The sequence below is a fragment of the Tasmannia lanceolata genome, unplaced genomic scaffold, assembly GCF_043159265.1.
Source record: "Tasmannia lanceolata isolate RefF3 unplaced genomic scaffold, GAP_Taslan_0.1 ptg000002l, whole genome shotgun sequence".
Taxonomy (NCBI): Eukaryota; Viridiplantae; Streptophyta; class Magnoliopsida; order Canellales; family Winteraceae; genus Tasmannia; species Tasmannia lanceolata.
In genome coordinates, this window is record NW_027518679.1 from 50931923 (window position 1) to 50954402 (window position 22480).

Sequence of the window (22480 nt, forward strand, 5' to 3'; positions counted from 1 at the left end):
GATTTACTTTATATTTTAGAGCCTTATTTGCGAAAATTGCATGTTGTGCAGAGTGCTTTCAAATTTTTTTTTTTTTTTTATCCTAAATGAGTGGAACCCGTGCTATATGTCAACTTAGACATCTAAACTTCTAGAATCACTTCCAAATCATGTCCAGACCTTCCAAATTCCATGAGTGTCATTTTAGGGGCACACTTTGTCTCATTAGAATGTTTTTTTTTTTTTTTTGAGACAAGTCTTGTCTCATTTAGAGAGTTTTCCCTTTAGAAGGCTTACCTAGCCTCATGTTAGAGCCCTCCTTTCTAGAGCGAGCCTTTGACTTATTTGACCTCCTTTATAGAGCAATTGAGAGTCTTGGACTCATTTGCTTCCCATTTAGAGTTGGTTATCCTATATGTTAGGAGTTTGCCCCGTAGCCTTTTGGTTCGTCTGTTAGATAGGAGTTTATCCTTTAAGATGCTTTTACCTGCTAGGGATCTTAGATCATTTTCATTGTTCTTGGGACACCAGTTACTTGTTGTGGATCGTCTCTTTGAGGCGTTAGTTGCTTGTTCGGGGTTTTCCCCTTTGGATTTAGGGCTTTGCCCTAGTTTGTGGTTGTGCTTGCGTGTTCCCTTTAAGAATGAAAGCATTTAAAGGTCCAGAGCATTGGAAAAGCTTTAAAATCCAAAAAACATTATAAATTTGAAACTAAAAAAAAAACATTTGAAAAATTTAAAAATATAAAAAACATTTGAAAAATATTAAAAAACCTTAAATCAGCTAAAGTGTTGAATTTTATAGCGTATTAGGAGAGTTCGCATTTCCGAACTACGTTGGCTTGATCCTCTTTCACGAGGTACGTAGTGCAGCTTGGGATCCATATCCCAAGTCCAGCCAAACTTTTTATAAATAATGTTTTAAATCTTCTTCAAGATCTTCCTCTAGAGTTAGGAGTTTCTTTTTTATAGGGTGTTTGATTGTTTGTTTGTTGTGTGCTTGTTTTAGAGTTAGGGGTCTGTCCTAGAGTTATAGGAGCGTCTCCGTCCGGTCAGTTGGCGATTCACATCGCCGACTGATGACTAGGTCTTGGATACGTTAGTGATCCCATTGTTTTCCTTAGGAAACATAGTCTAGTTACACATAGGTTGTAGGAACCACCTGCATTAGCTTAGGGCTAATCTGCATTTAGTTAGGGCATATAGGGTGTCCTAAAATCTACAATTCATTGGAATCTAAATGATCGCTTAAGAAGCTTTAATAACTAGTCCGGTCTTTTAGGTCGTGTTTAGGATAGAGGTTTAGATGTCCTAGGCATCATAGCTTAGAATAGACGCGAAAAATACGTTGCCTTGATTCTCGTGGAGGCGGGGATACGTAGGCTTCTTTGAATGAACATCAGATCATCTAAGGACTCGGGCTTAAACATTAGAGTCTTAGGGTCTGTTGTTAGCACTTAGGGCTTGTGTTTGTATATCGATTCTTACATAGGATCATGATAGTTTGTGTTCATCTCCTTGCTTACTTACATACTTAGCTATAGCATTTACCTGCTTATGTGTTTTACCTAGTTGCTTAGTTGTAGCTCTTACTTGCTTAGTTGTAGCTCTACCTGCTTAGCTGTAGTTCTCACATGCTTAGCTGCAATTCTCTATCGCTATTAGGTTATTGATTATTATTTCTTTACTATCATCTACTGACGTTTGCTCATTGCGCAGGTTTATCTTCTTAGCTGTAACACTTTACGGTATTACTGCATTTTTTATCTGTTATTTACTGCTTTCTAGATGAGATGTGTTAGGATTTTATATTAGGCGCTATGTATTCGCCCCATTGTAGATAGGCGCTATGTGCACGCCATAGGTTTTTATTACTGCAATTGCTATCTGTCATTTATTGCTTTCTAGATGAGATGTGTTAGGATTTTATATTAGGCGCTATGTATTTGCCACATTGTAGATAGGCGCTATGTGCACGCCATAGGTTTTTATTATTACAATTGTGTGGACCCCGATCCGAGAGAGGCGGCGGGGAACGGGCCCCACACTAAGTCTCAGGATCATCCACGTGAATGGAGAGCTCTACCAAGGAACTCTCGAAAGAATGTGCCCCTCACAGTATGAGTGGCGATAAAAGGTGAGATACCTCTCGATTCGGGGACTAGCCCAGATTCGAGGCGTATCTTAAACAAAGAAGAGTCGCCATCCAAGGAAGTGGGCCAAGGATCCCATACTATGCTCTGTTGCAACGGATAACCAGAGATATAAAAGAAGGTTCGTGCCTGGTTACGAATTCGGAAGGTCTAAAGAGCACCTCGTCCGCCCAAGTGCAAACACCTGGTCTCTTATGCCATTTACTTAATAATTTTGAAAAGTTTTGGGCGAAAGTCATATGAAATGGGAACGAATATCTCTGAGAAAACGTCTATCTAATCATGCATGTCTCGGAGATGAATAATAAGCACACATAAAATAAATGAAAGAAGTGTCGCCTAATAATAGCTAGGTTATGAGTGTCATACCTAATTGGTGTCTGAGTTCTGGTGTGCAAACACATGCATACTACAGCTAAAGGTATATGATCTGTACATGAAAGTAAGAAAACACAGCAAAACACACAACACAATTCAATTCTAAACATAACTGGATAAACTGAGTCCTAACTCTAATGCGACCTGACTCGGACCAAGATGGCCGTCCATCCCAGCTGCTCTACGTATCCCTGCCTCGGGAAGAATCGGAGTCAACGTAGTTCGATGCCCTATTCTAAACTACTATGCCTAACCATCTAGAACCGCTATCCTAAACTCGATCCACTAGACTCGACTGATTTTTAAAGCTTTTTTGTACAATTGCTTAAGTTCATGTGAATTGTAATTTTTAGGACTCTCTATATGCCCTAACTAATGCAAGTTGATTAGCCTTAAGCTAATGCAGGTGGACCCTAAATCCTATGTGTAACTAGGTTGTGCATCCTAAAGAAAACCACGGGCTGACTATATGCTTCCTAGTCTAGCCATCGGTTTGACTAAGTGTCTAACCGATCAACTCGAGGCCTCCTAACTCTAGGGACACTCACACGACAGGACACACCATATCAATACAAATCAAGACAGACTCATAACTCTAAAACACCCAAAACAGCTAAGACAGACTCCTAACTCTAGGGGAAGATCTTTTTGAAAAGGTTTTGAAGAATTTTTGTATTTTTGGAAGATTTGAAATGTTTATTTTTAAAGGTTTGGCTGGACTTGGGATAAAGATCCCAAGCTGCACTACGTACCTCGTGAAAGAGGATCAAGCCAACGTAGTTCAGATCAGAATCCTTAACTACTCTCCTAATGACTCAAGATTTTTTAGATTTTTGGATTTTTCAGATATTTTGATGTTTTTGAAATTTCTAAATGTTTTTGAGTTTTTGACACCAGAGGACAAAATCCTATCATCATAAGGGGAGGATAGACTCCTGAATATCCCGCAAAGTTTGGACAGCATCCTATGCTTTGCGGTGGGAAAAAAAACAGAATAACAACTCTGCAAGGGTTGGACAGCATCCTATACCTTGCAGGAGCGGATAGAAAAAACACATGATACGATGAGAGGTTGGAAAGAAATCTAACCCCTATGATGATAAGACAGACTCCTGACAAATCGAGTCCTAGTGCACAACCCCAAAAAAAGGATTGCAAATGAGACTAGGCTAGTCTCCTAAAAGGAAAGGAGATAAAAGAGGGTGTTAGTGAGATTGAGCAAGTCTCCTAAACACAAAGATGGGCTCCAAGTAACCTTACCATTGCCCTTGCAATGATGAAAGGTTAGGGTAACTATCAGATCAAATTGATCCTCAACTAATGAGGGAGTTTCTAATGTTGAGGCTAAGCAAGCCTCCTACGTGTGACTCACTAATGAGACAAAGCCTGTCTCTTAAAGAGTATGACTCTCTGCACGAGACATAGCCTGTCTCCCTAAACATGAGCTCTAGATATCTCTTTCATTGCCCTTGTATTGAACAAGGACAAATTCTAAGGGTTTCTAAAGACTATGCAAGCCTATAGAAAGAAATGAAGAAAGAAGGGAGTACCACCACGACTAGGCAAGTCTCTCTAAAGATGGGCTTAAGCTAACGCCTTTATCGCCCGGAATTACTAAACATAAATCCAAGAACAATAACATTAATTATATAAACCCCCACAAAATAAAATAAAAAAATCTGCAATCTAATAATTTTAACATGATAAATGGACCTTTTAGTACGAAAAGAACACTCCATACAAACAAGACTCACTGATCTTAGCTAATATTCATGCAAGCTTACTATAAAGGACCATATAATGATAGTTTAAACACCCTTATGAACATTAATCATACAGACTTGTCTTTATTTTTATTATCATCCTAAAAAAAAATTATCCCCTCTTCATTCTCGTATTTAATTGGCAGCATTAAATCCTTAACTGAAATGAAAATAATATTCCTTCTATGGTTCCATGAAGGCAATAACCTTATCATTCGAGTACAGTCATTTAACTAATCTCCACACATAGATACAAAATAAAACAAAACTAATTTTTGTGCGATCATAACAGATTGGAATATTCTGTGAAGCTAACTAATCCCCAGAAAATGCCTCAAAATAAAGCACTATTAATCCAATCAATTTGGTAATGACTACCCTCAAAACCTCAACAAATTAAAATCCTAAATAATTTCTATGAATACAGACATATGCTATCAACTCATGACATGACAAGAAATATTCTCATATTCAATTCATGACATGACAAGAAATATTCTCAACACACATTATGGCAAAAGTATGTACATATCAGACCATGGCGGACACAACGATATTTTCTAAATGAATTCTCAATTGAACTATTCATTCCAGACAAATGTGATATAGTGATGAACAATTTTTTGGGCAGTGGCATCTATGAGATTCTACTAAATGAAAGGAAGAAATGTTATATATATAAACAATACCAATAGTAATTCTTGACAATGAATTCGACAATGACTTCTATTAATATTGTCATAAGAATTTTAGCTACAAATGAGATAAGTATGTATAGAAACAATCCATTGAAATAATGAGTACCTATGGTTCTCAAATTAAAGTGGTATAAGCATCAGTAAACTGAACCCCTTTTTTTTTTTACACTAAACTGATATATAACCAAAGGTTATAGATAAGCTACTCGAACCAGTTTTAAGTCGTCTTTTCAAACTGATCTTATACTAAGAGACTAAAAGAAATGAAGCATCGTCACAACTATAATATTTAACACAGCATGATTTTTATCATTCAATTTACAAACCTATTGAAAACAAACCTATTTAACCCATGACCCTATTAAAATATGAATAACTAAACATCATCCAAAACATGAAGAAAAACATACATAAATCACCTAAGACATTTAACAATGGTTTTGAAATCAGGAACTGAGTGATCAAAATAAAGAAAATGAACATCACAAACAGATGAATCCATTTAAAATAAACTCTTCAATCATAAAATTTAGAAGGATATGAATAATAAGCATTCCTAAAGTAACAGAACATCTTACTGTATAATAATCAAGTGATTCATGTGGTGCTAATTAACACGAGCTCAAAAACAAAATTGAACAACAATTATGGGCTTTACTTCTTATCTTCTAAGCTAGCGTTAACAGCTATAACATAATACAACTTTTCAAAACAAAAGTCTTATAAAATCCACTCTTCTCTTTTTTTTATATATGCCAAAATAATCCAAGTATCTAGAGTTATTTCTTAAAGAAATTTTTGATCAAAACTATCATATTTATAACCCAAAGAAATATTTTTAGCACACGTAATCAGATAGGGGTAACACTTCCTTATCAGGATTTCAAAACCAGTATTATTCCATACAAGGAAAGAAAACTGACATAAAACTAAAGCAATGGGAATATATTTCTATCATGAAGAGAAGCTCTCAACTAAGCCATGCAAGCAAGAACACATTAAGTACAGACATGACCTTAAAAAGGGAAACATTAGGGTCATGTACCTTAGGAGTGATGAAAATTCTGAAAGCCTAATAACTAAGGTAAGATTACAACTACTGGCTATCCTTACACCTTCATTGTCTCTTGTCCTTTTTGAAATGATACCTCAAAGAACAACAAAATAAGAAACTGTAAATGGCAAAAGGTTTACACTTTTCTTTGGGAATTTATTGCTGACTTTGACAAATCAAAAGACAAATGAAAACAGAATCAGTGAAATAATCAAAGAACAAGGGCGAATATGTTCAATGGCCAACATCAGCACACCATGTTTATACAGTAACAATTAGCCTGCTCTATCTCTTTTAATAGATCATAAGGCTTATCAAAATAAATCATTGAAATCAAGGAAGAGTTACAAAGTCTGTCTCATTATCAAAACACAGTAATAATAAAAAAAAAAAAATTTATGACTTTCGACAGTAAAAAATATATTTAAATAAGGCATACAAGAAACAAAATTATATGGGACACAAAGACAAGCACAAGCATAAACACTATACCCCCTGCACAATCAGATAATATAAAAGATAAGATGGAATCAAGTCATTTTTTTTATTCATTAGATTAGAACATCAAAACATTATGATACCTTTGAGGACAAAACTAACTTAGACCAACTAATTCAGAGATAAATTGAAACCAGATAAACTATGAGGCTAGGTTAACTCAAACAAATGAACAAACTGACTTGTCACAACTCTATTTTCTAGCACTCAAAGGACTAACATGCTATTCAAAAAAATAATATAACTTATCTTTTAACAAAAGTATTTCTGTTCAAAAAAAAAAATCATTTTAACACGCCTTAGGGTTAACATGCAAGAAAACTGTTATGTTATACTTACTAGTTTGATACTTCATGTCATTATAGAGTCATAACCATGTAAGCATCAGTTGATAAAAAAAAAATTAGTACAAGCACTACCATGTTTCAACCAAAACCTCTTGTAGCTATAAAAATATTAAAGGATAAATTACTATCAAAACTGAAAGGAGATTAACTAACACAATGAACCCTATGTTCTATATCCTTCAAATAAAAATAAGTAAAATTCAAGCTCTGAATCACGAGTTAAACATCAAAGAAAACAACTGACGTCTCCTGAACTTATTTAAGCTCTGAGTTATCTTTGAATCACTTTACCTCAATTTAAAGAACTAACCTAAAGACATAACACTGATTCAATTTGCAAAATATATATAATTTAGGTTATACAGGTCTTAAGACATACATACACCAAGATTCAAGCTACAGAGCAAAATTTTAAGCTTAAACTCAATAAACTTAAGGAATTAGATCCTTTATCCTGAGTTTTAACATATTTAAAACCAAATGAATAACATATTATGATAATTAATGCTTTTATAACCTCAAACTATAATGAACTAAAAACGAGATTATATACTTCACAAAAAATAAAATAAAATAAAACTCTATGTGAAACAAAACAGAGCAGGTGACAAACAATTAAATTTTAAATAATCATTATTAGATTAACTCAAGTTACAAATAAATTCATCTCCTAATTTCAAACAAAACATAATTAGATGTAATTTAATAATTCTTCAAACAGAAAATATCTGCAGATCCAGAGAAATAATAATCTTTCATACGCTATCACATAACTTATTAAGACAAATCAACATTAATCTATGGAATACTAATAAAATAAAATACCTTTTTCTGAAACGTCTTTGATCGGCCACAAGAAGAAAATAATAAAACTTTTGATCGAGATAAGCAAACACCGATGAAAGTGCTCGAACTGTATCGAAGAATAACAGATCCAAAATTTCTCTAGCTGCTGACGGATGCTTTAAGACTTGAGTAAACAGAGAGATGACTACAGTTAGGACTAAATTGAACAAAATAAACTAGATCTAATTTTTTTTTAGAAGGAATTTTAGGTTTTAGGAAAAGAAAATCTAGAAAATCTGAGAACTAAGGATAAGAAGATGAGTCAAGAACAAAATAGAAGAAAAAACTAGTTGAGACATTTGCCGGAGATGGACTGGAATCCGACTAGATCTGCTGGAGAAAGAGGTTCTGAGGTGAGAAATAGGGTTTAGAAGCTAAGAGAAAGGTTAAGACTACTAATGGAGATGAAATGGTGGAGATTGAGAAGACAAAACACAGATCTGAAGCTCTGAAGTGATGAATTTCTTATTATTCTTGGATCTTTTCAAATCTGAAACTCTCTCTGCAACTCCCTTTGGATCCGATTAGGATTATGCTTGAAATCTCCTATAAAAGCTCTTAAATTGTTGCAATCTCTTGGTTCTAACAAAGCGGAGAAGAAAAGAGATCAGAACCTGGCCGGAGCTAAGCCGGAGATCGATCGGAAAGAAAGAAATGGGAATTAGGGTTTGGGATTTGGGGAAAGCTCTCGTTCTTTCTCTCTGAAACGAAGATTTTCTCCTCTCTTTTTTTTTTTTAAAAAAAAGATTAAGTCGGTATTTATAGGGGAAAATGAGCATTGATAATGGCACTCCAAGTTGATTGGGCGCGCGAAAAATTGATGAAGCGCGCCCGCAATTCTTGTTTTATTAAGCCATGTACGTCACTCTTAAGATAAATTCGTCCCCCTTCAAGATATAATCACCCCCCTTTCCATCTTATACTATGACAATTATTTCGGCTCATTCACTAGGCAAACACGCTCGAATTTTGATGAAATTTTGCAGGGACCTTGCTGGGACCCTAACCTACCTTGGGATGAAATTTGGAGTCTTAAAACCTTAGTTTGGTTAGGTTTTGCTCAAACAAGGGAGATTTAGGGTACGGTCAAAATGGGGTGTCTACAAATTGCTATCTGTCATTTACTGCTTTTTAGATGAGATATGTTAGGATTTTATATTAGGCGCTATGTATCCGCCCCATTGTAGATAGGCGCTATGTGCACGCCGTAGGTTTTTATTTCATTAATCTGTTATTTGCCTAGCATTTTGTTTATTCCTTATTTCATTTACTATTCATGATTAACTGTTAATTTTATATTTACTTTCATGTACAGATCCTATACCTTTAGCTGTAGCTCGCATGTGTATGTCCACCAGAACTTAGACACCCATTAGGCATGTCACTCATAACCTAGCTTTGCTTAGGTGACACATCTCTCATTTCATTTTGTGTATGCTTATTTCTTTATTCTCAGGAAATGCATGCTTAGGTAGACGACTCTTGAGGATTGTTCCCATTTCATATGATTCTCTCCCGAAACTCTTCGAAGTTAATAATAAATGGCATAAGTGACCAAGTGTTCACACTCGGACGAATTGGGGGTGCTCTCAGACCTTCTCCATTCGTAATCAGGCACGAACCCATATATATTTCTGGTTATTCATGATATACGGAGCATATTTTGTTTAAGGATTCTATGGCCGTATACCATGGATGGCGACTCTGAGTTTGTTTAGGTACGTTTCGAATCCGGACTTGTTCCCGAATCGAAAGGTATCTCTTTTATATCGCCAATCGTACTATGCTATGAGGGTGGCACCTGTTTCGAGAGTTCCTTGGTAGAGCTCTCCTTCACACGTGGATGATCCAAGAGGCCGCTGGGGGCTCGTCCCCCACCTCTCTCGCGGATCGGGGTCCACACCTGGTTCAAGATCTGCATACCAATTGACGAAGGATGCCTTTGCATAAAGAAAATCGAAAACATGTGTTAACTTACCAACTTCTCCAAACACTTAAGCTGTTGGAGAAAGGCGTTATTTATCTTTTATACTTTAACACTCCCCCGCACGTGTGGCCCACTTGGCAAACACGTGGCTCATGTGTTCCCACTTTGGGCTGACCATCGCATGTGGATTTTTGTTATCCGGGAGGTTTGAACTCAAGACCTTTGGCTCTGATACCAAGTTAACGCCTTTCTCCAACAGCTTAAGCTTTTGATAACATTTATCGAAAGAGCGTTCTTCTCAGTCCCAAAGTGCCAAAATCTTGTTCCTTCAAAGTCATGTTCCTTCTGATTAAATTACCAATTCTCAAATCTCCTCCTTTCTTTGATAAACACATTTGATTCCAATCCACCAAGGGATTTTCTTTGGGAAGGAAATGAGGAACAAATCCAAGGTAGATTATCTCACCCTCATCCCTGTGTCATGTGCCTAATTGGCTGTAATACAAATAAACAAAAAGAAAATAGAAAAGATCGAGGGGGGAGAGAGGTTGGTTTGAGGCAACCAGACCTCCTAGAAGCTCAATTCGAGAGCAGGCATGGCTCTCCTAAACAAAGTCACATTTGCTATAAATTTTCTCTTCTTTCCATTTACATTGTAATACAAGTACTTAAATACAAGTACAAAGGTAGCACGCAACATTAACTATTTCCTCACTAACAATACACATCATCACTAACTAACATCCACTACCCTAAAACACATAACCCACAATCACTTAATAACTCCATTCTAACTAAACCCATATACACTACTAACAAGCACATATCACCCTAACTCAACCAGTGTAACTTGATTTTCCAAATCCGGTTGGCTTGGGTTTGGGCCCGAGGCAAAAATAGAAAAACAGGCAAACAAAGAAATATTGGGGTCAGATCGCAATTAATTCATGATAAAATTCGGAAGCTGTGGTCAGATCTCAATAAAATCATGATAAAATTAGGAGAACGAGTTCGCAATAAAATCGTTACAAAATTAGGGGGACGGTTAGGTTTCAAAGGCCCGATCCTAATGAAGCCCAAAAGTAAATCAGTTTGGCTTGTTCCAACCCTAACCCAACCCAACCTGAGCCAAAATTGGGTTAAACCCATCGTGTTCGGGTTGATCCCCACCCAAGTTGCACTCGTAGTGAGGACGCCCATCTTGGGTACATTAAGAATTTGTGTGGGTGAAATGTTGTGGTTGTATTTTTTATGTTGGAGCCCTATTTTTTATGTTGGCAGGGAGTGGGATCTTAATACTTTTATAAGCTTTACTGAAACATTAAACATATATATTATTAGGCCCCACTGTTAATTTTCAAATATTTTAGGGGTAAATCAATCATCCGATAATCAGTATTGTAATTGCTAATATAACTATCATAAAAATGTCAAATTATTCTCTAAAGGGAGGAATCCACAGAGGAGGGGCTCACATCTAATTAGCTAGTTGGTGAGGCAATAACTTACCAAAACGAAGATCAGTAGTGATGCCGAACAAGACTTTTATTTTTTATTTTCTATTTTTGTCATTTTATTGTTTTTTGTGTTGATCTCCATCTTGGTGTTGCCGCTCTCACGCTCGCTGCATCAAGTAGTTGGCTTGAGAGGATGACTAGCCACACCGTGATTGAGACACAGCTCATAGGAGGCTAATCATATGTAATTATCAGGTATCTATTGAGTGCTCTAAACACACTTAGATTGAATATAAAATATTAAAAATCTTACAATTACTTCCTTAACTGTGATTAGTACATCAAAATGAGTCCAAATTTTGGAAGGGGATATGTTATCAGCACTACTGTATTTTGATGAGGGCACTCCTCACTTTAAAGTACGGTATATAGGATGATCCAAACCGTCCATTAGATGGGCCACAACCTAAATAGGTTGTGCCATCGGAGGGTTAGGATCAGCCCAGTTACTTCCTTTTAAGTGGGATGTATTTTATTTTTCTCAATATATGGTTTGTATATGAAAGAGACGGTTTGAAGAAGAAACCAAAAAAGTATATAGAGAAAAGATGAGAAGAGTTAGGAAAAGAAAAGAGGGGTTTCCTTTTGGAGCTCTAGGAAGGCTTTTGTTGTTAAGCAAAAGCAAGGTTATTCTTCTCAAGGTTGAGGAGAAAGCTTGGGCAAGAAGAGAGGGGTTTTCTCTTGGGCTCTAGGAGGGCTTTTGTAGTGAGGCAAAAGTAAGGTTCTTTTATTCAAAATTGAAGAGAGCTTAGGGCAAAAGGAGGGGTTTTCTCTTGGGCACTTGGAAGCATGGTTTTAAATTTCGACCGAAATCCTAAATTTCAGGCCCAAAACCAAAATTTTAGGCTCGAAACCGAAATTGGGGATACCAAAAATGTTACATTATTTCAAGTGAAATTTCAAAATTTCGTCAGAAATTTATCCAAAAATCTTGATTTTTTAATTATTTACTATTTTTCTGAAGTTCCGGCTGAAATTTGGTATGGAATAAAATATTAAATTTAATGGTTTCGTCGGATTTTGGTCAGGACCGAAACACATTTCGAAACCGAAATTTGAAATCATGCTTAAAAGGCCTTTTGTGGTGAAGCAAAAAGGGTTTTTGCTCTTCTTTTTGTTTATAAGATTATTCTTCTTCTTCCATTATTTTTCTTCTCCATAGAGTTTCTTCTTTTCAAAACAAGCATTGTATTGAAGGGTTTTCCAAAAAGGTTTTTCCTCATACTTGGTGTAAAGATTTGATGGTTGCTTTGTAATTGCATAGAAGGTTGGAGAGAAGGGTTTTATCAGTGGATTTTACCGGTGGAGGTAACATTGTACATTTTGGTTCTAAATAATGGATTGTGTGTTGCCTTATCTGTGGAATAGCCCATTGTAGTGAACCACATAAATTCTTGTCTTCTTGTGGTTGCTGTGATTTGCTAAATTTGATGGTTTTGGCTTGTTGGCATAGATTTTCTTCATCTTGTTGTGCAAGATCTTGAATTTATGTGTTTGCCAGTGGTAGATTGGCGGTGGGTTTTAGCTGGAACAATTGGTATCAGAGCTTTTTCTCGAAGCTCACAAATGATTAAGTGGGATTTGCAAACAAAAATGTGCCCCTAATCTTTATTATTTCATTTTATGGGTTACTAAGCTGGAGCATCGTGGGATCCATACCAGGATATTACCAATAAAAGGAAATATAATATTTATTATTAAAAACATCGGTAAAAATGGGTGTTACTTCCTTGGTGTATTACTTGTTACCATGAGGCTAGAATTTTTCCCTTGTAAGTTGTCAATCTTCAATAAATTTTGAGGTGTGCTTCAGGGTTGCACTCCTTTCCAGGTTTTAAAAAAAATGAATTGTAAGGAAATGATAAAATTTGGAATTCTTAGATGCTTTCATTAATCGGTAACTTTGTGCTTAAATAAGCACTTACAGATAAACATAGAAAGAGAAAAGATAAACATGGAAGGAGATAAACCTAATCTAAGATGTAATCCTAATCCAACTGATTGGCCTAATCTACCACAATCCAATCATATACAATCAGATTTGATATTCTTTAACATGCCCCCTCAAACGTATGTGGATTGAAAATCAACATACGTTTGATTACAATGAAATTCTCCAATACAATTGAATTCCCCAAATGACAAATGTAATGAATATCTACCAAATTCAATGCACACTATCAGATGAAGATCCTTTGTTGACGGTGACTGAAGTTATTGCTGATGTGTTGATTGCTAAAAAGAGGTGCCGCTTTGTTAATGTGTCGCGAAGAGCCTCGTTGGGCCGATTTTGGAATACCGAACCTCATGAAAGTGGGTAGCTATGAACCAAAGCCTCGATGGCAAAACGAAGCCTTGATGGGCAAGACATCGGGTCAACTATCGATCCCGGTCTTCCAAGCACGCACCTAAATAAGGTACCTAAAGGTAAGGATGGTGGTGTCGGGGTGGGGCCGGGACAAATAACGGCTTTTGATGGCAAATAAGGTACCTAAAGGTAGGGTGGGGGAGTGTGGCGGTGAGGACGGGACAAATAAAGGCTTTTGATGGCAAACTATCAGCGCTACTGAGACCACCCTTAAAACAAACAATTTTCGGGTGGTGTAAATATCAAATTTGGGGTGTTATATTTTGCATAAGAGAGGGATTAAAATAGTAGGGGTGTCAATAACAATTTTTGAGGTAGAATAGTGAGGATGCACATAACAAAGAGGAGGAGTAAAAATGAAAAGGGATCACGTTCCATTGACTTTCGCAAGTTCGCAACCCACTGAGAAACAACCCCGTTTATAAATTACAATAAGACGAGGAAAGAGGGATTGTGTGAAGTCAAATTAGTGGGTGTACTAAGAAGAACATATGGGTTTTTTTTCACCTTCTTCCATTTTCACGCACGTTGTTGGGGCGGGTAAGAAACATACGCTGAATCTACGGCTTCCACAAGTGACAAAGATGGCGTGATGGAAAATCTGACAGAGAACTTTGCTGGTAGATGCAGAGCAACACCGAAAGAAGAAGAATAGGAAGATGCAGAGACTGTGCGCATCGAAAAATCTGAGAGTTGAGACATGGTGTAGATGGATTGGGCAACAAAACTAAGAAAAGGAAAATAGAAAAAAAAAAATGACAAAGCATTCTTGAGAAAGATGATTGCCGGGCGAACAGCTGCGGAATCGCCGTCCGCCGGATGACGAGCTCCCTAAGGTTGTGCTCAAAGGCAAGGTCCGATCGACCTGCTTTGATACCATGATAAAATTTGGAATTCTTGGATGCTTTCATTAATCGGTAACTTTGTGTTTAAATAAGCACTTACAGATAAACATAGAAAGAGAAGATAAACATGGAAGGACATAAACCTAATCTAAGATGTAATCCTAATCCAACTGATTTGCCTAATCTACCACAATCCAATCATATACAATCAGATCTGATATTCTCTAACAGGTAATGAAAGACACTCTAAAATTTGGCCCCAAAAAAAAACTTTGGAGTTAATTATCGTCCTTTGAAAGGATAATTTTTCAAGTAGGAAGGGACATAGGTAATTTTCAACCACATAACTACTTTAAGATTCTTAAAAGCCAACATTTCTTATTACAACCCATAAAAAAAAAAAACATTTCTTATTACAAACATTGCAGTATATGAATTCTGAAAAGGATTTCAGCATATAGCAACAAAGCTGAATTTACCTCAAGAAGTTAACACAGTGAATTATAGAAGAATATATATAGACACTGAATGAAAATACGGCTATTCAATAGTAGAGTTCTGGGATGGATAGCCTTGGCATGGGAATGGCAACTAGCGGTGTCTCTTTCTTTAAAACAATCGTATATTTTTCTGAAAGATTGAGCTTCTCCCCCTCCGGCACTTGCCACTCGAATGAATGCAACAGAGAAGCCAATACATATGTGAGCATCCTCTCCGCCATGGGGACCCCTACGCACATCCTCTTCCCCGACCCAAATGGAAGATAATTGAAGTTGTTACCGCTGAATTCGTATTTGTTAGTAGCATTCAAGAACCTCTCTGGCTGGAACTCTAATGGGTTTTCCCAAGCTTTGGGGTCCCTATGCAATGCCCATACATTCACCAAAACTCGGGCTCCCTTTGGAATCATGTAACCGCCTACCGCGCATGATTGGCTAGGGCTATGCGGGACCAAGAACGGGACCAACGGGTGCAAACGTAAAACTTCCTTAAAGATTGCACCCAAATAGCTCAATTTAGGCAAATGAGACTCTTCTACTACGTTATTTTTCCCAACTACTTCCTCCAATTCTTCTTGAGCTCTTCTCATAATCTCCGGATGCTTCATCATCTCAGCCATGGCCCATTCCATTGTCGTCGATGTTGTATCAGTCGCGCCTGTCAGGAGGTCCTGTCAACCAAGTTTATATAAGAAAATTGACATTGTTACTATAAAGGAATAAGAGATTTGGCCCTACTGAGTGTTTATATAGAACACTCAGAGGGATAAACATATAAAGAGATTAGTATAATCATAGGAAGTGATAGAGATTAGCATAATCATAGGAAGTGATAGGGAAAGCAATTCTAATCTAACCTAACTACTATGTATGGTTTTAGATGCTTAATCTGATACCTTGATAATCCAACGGTCAGTTCTCACTAGATCCTATATATTTTAACAGTGCAAAAATAATGAGGCTGACGATTGCAAGCCAAGGTTTATTCCGGGACTGATGTCCCTGCAAGTACCATGTTTTGATAATAGGAAGAACTCGCCTTGTTTTATATGTTTTAATCAGTTGTGATAGGCTATTACAATTCCCAAAAAGCACTCAGCCATGGTTTTAAATTTCAGTTTCAGTATGCGTTTCGGCCCCTCGCCGGAAATTTCGGCTGAAATCCGGTCATTAATAAAAAGTCTTATTTTATTCATTCTGAAATTTCGGCCACAATTTCAGAGTAAAAAATCGTTTGAAAAAATATGGGTTAAAAACTGAGAAAAGCCTTATCACTAATTTGAAATTAACAAGTATATGTGGTATGTATTAGCACTACTTTTATGATATATGTGAGCTTTTTGGGTGTATTTTTGGGATGTGGTAAATCCGTCCCTCTTATGTTCTTCTGCGACTCACCCCCTGGTGTGTTTGGTTCCAAAAAGCCGGGATGGTTCAGGGGTTCTGCTTGGCATTTGGGTGCCACATCAGTAAAACCCATTGTTTGGGTTCCAGTATAGGATACAGATTCCTGGAGACAGCAAGGGATGTCTCCTGGTTATTCATTGAATGAATGTCTGCTGATATGTCCCCCTTGTCTCCTCCTCATAAAATTCAAGCCAAAAACCACAAAAATTGTAGAATTTTGCGTGAATTTCTTGGGAATGATGCTCTCTCTATTTTGGTAATGACACTCCCTACCACTACTCTGCGAGGTTGACAACCAAACACTACTTACAACTATTCTAAGAGCTATGTAAGTTCCTGGTAAAACCAATGAGTGTTCCTCCTTTTTGATACTTATATCATGACTCTTAAAAGGTAAACACCCGCAACCAAACAGAGCCATATTTGGGGCAATATTTGGTTCTCCTCTCTTTTTCACTTCACATTCGTGATCATCCCAACTTCTCTATTCCCATTCTCGCAACTCTGGTTTCCTCTTTTCCAAAATCATTGATTTGTCTTTTGTTGGACTATTGGTAGGGAAGAAAAAAGAGGGGATGATTTAGAACGATGATTTTAATTAATTTACAAACTACAAGATGGGTTAAAAAATCGTTTGAAAAAAGATGGGTTAAAAAATCGTTTCAGTGTACAGTAATTAGAATCATCAAATCATTCGATGAATTAGAATTCTACGTTTTTCCTGTTCGTTTTAGATTGTGACGACCGTTTGTGGGCCCAAAATCGATTATTGGACTCATAATTAAATTTAATTCTGAGTCCAATAATCCGTTTGGGGCCACAATCGGTTGTCACAATCTGAAACAAACAGTTTTGACAACTGATTGTTAGTCCAAAACTATAATTTTGAGTCCAATAAATGGTTTTGGACTCGATCACAATCGGTTGTGATAGTATAAAACGAACAGTGCCCTTGTTTAAGATTATGACAACTGATTGTAAGCGCCAAACCAATTGTTGGACTCAAATTTAAACATAATTTTGAGTCAAATAATCGATTTGGCACTTGCAATCAGTTGTCATAATCTTAAATGAACAGGGCCAGTTGTCATAATCTTAAATGAACAGGGCCTTACAAGCTATTCATTTAAGATTATGCGAGCCGATTGTCATCCCAAAACCAATTATGGGACTCAAATTTATGTTTACTTTTTGAGTCCAAGAATTGGTTTTGGGCTCACAATCTATCTGCTAGCATAATCTTAAACGAAAAAGGACCTTAGTCAATTTGGACTGTGATTATTATTCCTCATTATGTTAATTTCATGTCGGTATACAAGGCTTACCACCAACAATCCCTTGAGTTTGGGCACTGTGAAGGAAGTTTTGCCATCTCCTTCCTCCGTAAGACGCAAAAGCAACTGTAGAAAATCCTCCCTCCCTTCTTTCTCCTCACCTTCTGCCAATCTATCCATCTTCAGCCGTTGATCTATGACCGAATTCAAGATCCTGTCCAACCACAACGAGAGCTTCTTCATTTTACGTACGATCCCTTGCAAATCGAACACGGATAGAATAGGAAAAAGATCCGAAACGTTGGCTGTTCCCGTCAGCTCAATGATCTCCTCCAACACTCTTCGAAACTCGGCACCCACGCTACGCCTTTCCTCCCCATCTAAGGTTCCGCCCCAGAGCATGCTCATTATCACATTGAGCACCGTTAGAAACATCATCTCCCGTAGGTTCACCGGAGTTCCGATCTTTGCATAGATGTCGCTCACCATCTGACGAACCTCCCGTCGGCGGAGAGTGTAAAAAGAATCGAGATTCCTTTTGTTCATAATCTCTCGAACACAGACCTGTTCAAAAGGTGTTAGGAACAAAACGCATACAATCATGCTTGTTCTACTAGACTTGATGGAACTTGTTAAAACTGATTGACTCTCTCAAGATTCTAAGCTCAGCATTCCTACTAATACTATAAAAAAAAATTCAGGTGCGGCTCTGAGTTCGCAGATAAATTCTGGGTTATAAAAACAACGAATAAAAGGGGGAAAACATACCAAAAGACACATCAATTCACTCCAACAAAAATCTCCAAAATACACACCTTTCGAAGCATGGTCAAGTGTGGGCCATATGGACTCCATGCAAGGCCTTGACACCCGTAACTTATGGTTAGTGCAGCCACGGGCACATCACGGTTGGCGAAGATGGTGTCATGGTCTTTTAGGATCGCTTGGGCCATGGACGGGGAGCTTACTACCACACAGAGCTTGCTCCCGAGCCAGAGCTTGATGATTGGGCCATAGCTCTTAGCTAAGGAGGTGAAGTAGATATGGAGTTGGCTATCGAGAAAAGGGAGGTTTCCGACCAACGGCAACCCTTGTGGGCCCGGCGGCAATTTCAACTTCCCCTTGCATGATCTTTTCGCCATCCATGCGTACCCTATAATGGCGATGACTAGTGCCACACACACCATGAGTTTTGTTTCCTCTTTCTGATTGATTTCCTCCCACAACCATGAACACCCTTGAGAAACACTGGCTCTAAGCTTGGCAACAACATTGGATCCCATATCTACCTTCATGAAATGTAAAGGTTTTCTAAGTGTAATTCGTGAGATCCATTAAGCAGTGTATTTATAGCACAAACAAACAGTCCGCCAAAACCGCATATTGTAATCCCGCAGAACATCAATCAGTACCGCAAAAGGCTAAAAATATGACTAAGTCCCTTGGTAGGGCATGGAGTCGACCTCTCCAATATAGGAAGGACGCACAAGCTAGGTCCTCGCACGGCTCTTCAGCCACACCACCAAGGTTCTGGCCCACAGCCTGCTGGGCTGAAACCGTCGAAGAGATTGAAGTTTATCCAGCATCAATCGTTTAAGAAGCAAGAGCCAAGCAAAGACCAGTACAAAGCCAAGCACAAAGAGCTCGAGCTAGTTCGTATGCCTACTTTACCTACTTTACGAATTAGTCTCAACTAGCCTCATTCGAACTACCATGGTCCTAACGGGGGGATATAGCTCAGTTGGTAGAGCTCCGCTCTTGCAATTGGGTCGTTGCGATTACGGGTTGGATGTCTAATTGTCCAGGCGGTAATGAGAGTCTCTTGTACCTGAACCGGTGGCTCACTTTTCCTAAATGATGGGAAATCTATCAGATCATGGAATTGCACTAGCTTATCTCTCATCCCTAAAAGTCCTAATCCTAACACAATGAAAGAGTTCAGGCCTATAGCCTGTTGCAATGTGATTTACAAGGTTATATCAAAGATCTTATGTGCCAGACCTGAGAAAGTACGAAAAAAAATACGTTTAGGTTACGAAGTCACTTAGCCGAGCCGAGGCTAAGGTTATGGAAGAACTTAGTCGAAGAAAGTGAGATGTCAAGAAGTTTGATATGGTGTCCGACCGTCAAGTACCGTCAAAATGGTACCACCCTTGATATTTGATCCAAGAGCAGCGCACTCTTTAAGTTTCTGCTGTTGGATTAAATATCAAGGGTTGACCGAACTTCATGGTCGGCCACTAGCACTCTTCACTTCAAGAAGTTTGATCATATATCCAACTTATTACCTACGTTGATATTGGGATTTGTGTGGATGAGAAAATTACAAGATCCATCCTCCACTGTAACATTAACACAAGAGTTAGAGAGCAAGATGTTGAAAGGGACAAGAGCCATGGATCGACAGCCGCGACAATGATGCAAACCATTTATTTGTTGGTCCCCAACCTAGGGTTTAAAATGTATAAAAAAACAACTGGTGTAAAAAATGCATTCGGTTTAGTAACCAAACCGATTCAAATTTCGGTTCGGTTCAGTTTGGGTATCAAACCGAACCGAAACCGAATATTTCCAATTATTATGAGTAAAGGGTGGCAAAATTGGCGGAACCGAACTGAAACCGAACTTGGTAAAACTAAACTGATTCAAATTTCGGTTCGGTCCGGTTTGGGGGTCGAACCGAACCGAAACTAGCACTCTTCACTTCAAGAAGTTTGATCATATATCCAACTTATTACCTACGTTGATATTGGGATTTGTGTGGATGAGAAAATTACAAGATCCATCCTACGGTAAATGCTCCAATCATACGCACAAGACCTTGTCACAAAAATACAAAAACCAAAAAAGAGTTAGAGAGCAAGCTCTGCAAAGGGACAAGAGCCATGGACCGACAACCGTGACAATGATGCAAACCATTTATTTGTTGGTCCCCACCCTAGGGTTTAAAATGTATAAAAAAACAACTGGTGTAAATTTGCATTGGGTAATCTTTATGTTGGGATGAAAGGAGATTTTTTTTTTATTAGTGTAAACAGCGAAAATTTTATACTAAATAAAGAATTTTTTAAATAAAAATTCAAATATCAAAAAGAGTTTACTAAAGTATTTCTTACTTTACTAGCCGAAATCCTAATCTAATAATCTCATTTTGCATATTTAGAAAATCGCATCATTACCCTATCCAAGCACCTGGCAAAAATAGAACAGGCTTCAAAGATGTTTTGCCTTTTTTTTAGCAACAAATGATTCTCTTCCGCTCACATCTAGGGGTGGCAAAATTAGCCGAACTGAACCACCAGAACCCAGCCGAAACCGAACCGAAAATTCGGTTTCGGTTTAGTTTTTTCGGTTTGGTTAAACCAAACGGATTCAAATTTCGGTTCGGTTCAATTTGGGGATCAAACCGAACCGAAACCGAATATTTCCAATTATTATGAGTCAAGGGTGGCAAAATTGGCGGAACCGAACCGAAACCAAACATGGTAAAACCAAACTGATTCAAAATTCGGTTCGGTCCGGTTTGGGGGTCGAACCGAAACCGAACCATTGCCACCCCTAGTCACATCCCTTCTGCTTTGTTTGGTTGCTTGAACCATTGGGAAGAAAAAAGTTCTTCTTGTGGTTATTTTGGTTCAACGGATCTCGTGCGGGATTATTTTGGTTCCTGAGATCTTTTTTTTTCAGCTTTGGGTTTCGTACGGGGTTATTTTGGTTCATGGGATACTTTTGTGCCCACTATGTCACCAGCAACCAAACGTGGGTTTCTTGCAGAAATTCCACAAAAGTCTTAAGAACCAAAAAAATTCCGGCATCCAAAAGGAACATATTGGGCGTATAAGTTCCAGCGGGCGAATTATCCTACACGGGTGCGAATTTATCATCTACAAGATCTAATTGAAGAAAAAAAAAAGAAAAATTGTCAACTGGTGACAGAAAAATAGGAAAATAGTGAATGGGTGACACCCTTTTGAAAGTTTGTGAACGGAGGTCGAAATACGTTTTCTGACATGCCATTTTACGTAAATACCCTTAAGAACGAAAAACCCATTGTACAAAGGGTTTTTTTTTTAACTGTAGAGAGGCTTTTTGTCTCTTCGTTTTTAACTGTAGAGAGGGTTTTTTTTTTCACTTTTACTCCATTTTAACCACCTGAAACCCATCTTCTCCGGCGTGAGGTGTGACCGGCGTGAAGACTCTCATTTTTCTCTGGAGTGGTGCGGTTTCCTGCATGATTCCGAACCTCTCTCCTCTGTTATCAAGTTTATTCCGGCGAGGGGTTCATTTATCTCCGGCGAGGGCTTCATTTTTCCGGCGAGGGGTTCATTTTTCTCCGGCGAGGGGTTCATTTTTCCGGCGAGGGCTTCATTTTTCTGACGAGGGATTCATTTTTTCCGGCGTGGGCTTTATTTTTCCCCCATCCCCATCGTGCAGGTATGTTAGGGTGTCGTATTTCATATTTTTTTACATTTTTTTTTCCGTTCTATTAAGCTACCTTTGTGCTTTGTGGTGTAACATTATCAGTATTTGGAAGTCTTTACATGTCTAGGGTTTAAATTTTTTTTTTGTTCCCTATTTTCTTTGATTTTGACTGTGGAGAACCCCCTTTTGATAATCTCTCATTCTCGGTGTTGAGAATCTCCTTTTGAGATTCATAATATCCCTTTTTCAGTGTTGAGAACCCATTTCCAGTGTTGGTACCCCCTTTTTCCAGTGTTGGGATGCTTTATATCCAGTGTTGGGACCCCCTTTTGAGGTTCATAATCCCTCAATTTAAGTGTTGAGGACCCCCTCCAGGTAGATTGATAATCCCCTCATTTCCAGTGTTAGTAACCCTCTCTAGGATGTTGATAATCCCCCATTGCCAGTGTTGAGAACCCCCTCTAGGTAGTTCATAATGTCCCATTTGCAGTGTTGGGAACCCCTT

At 37.9% G+C, this 22480-nt stretch overlaps 1 protein-coding gene across 1 annotated transcript; it reads right to left on the reverse strand.

Moving 5' to 3' along the window:
* Positions 1-14701: 14701 nt before the first annotated feature.
* LOC143877452 (flavonoid 3'-monooxygenase CYP75B137-like) lies at positions 14702-18903 on the reverse strand. Its single transcript, XM_077379496.1, has 3 exons — positions 18369-18903; positions 17605-18117; positions 14702-15543 (listed from the first exon to the last, which is right to left on the reverse strand). Exons 1-3 carry the CDS (start codon positions 18846-18848, stop codon positions 14917-14919), a joined length of 1620 nt encoding a protein of 539 aa, XP_077235611.1. The 5' UTR covers positions 18849-18903; the 3' UTR covers positions 14702-14916.
* Positions 18904-22480: the final 3577 nt, after the last annotated feature.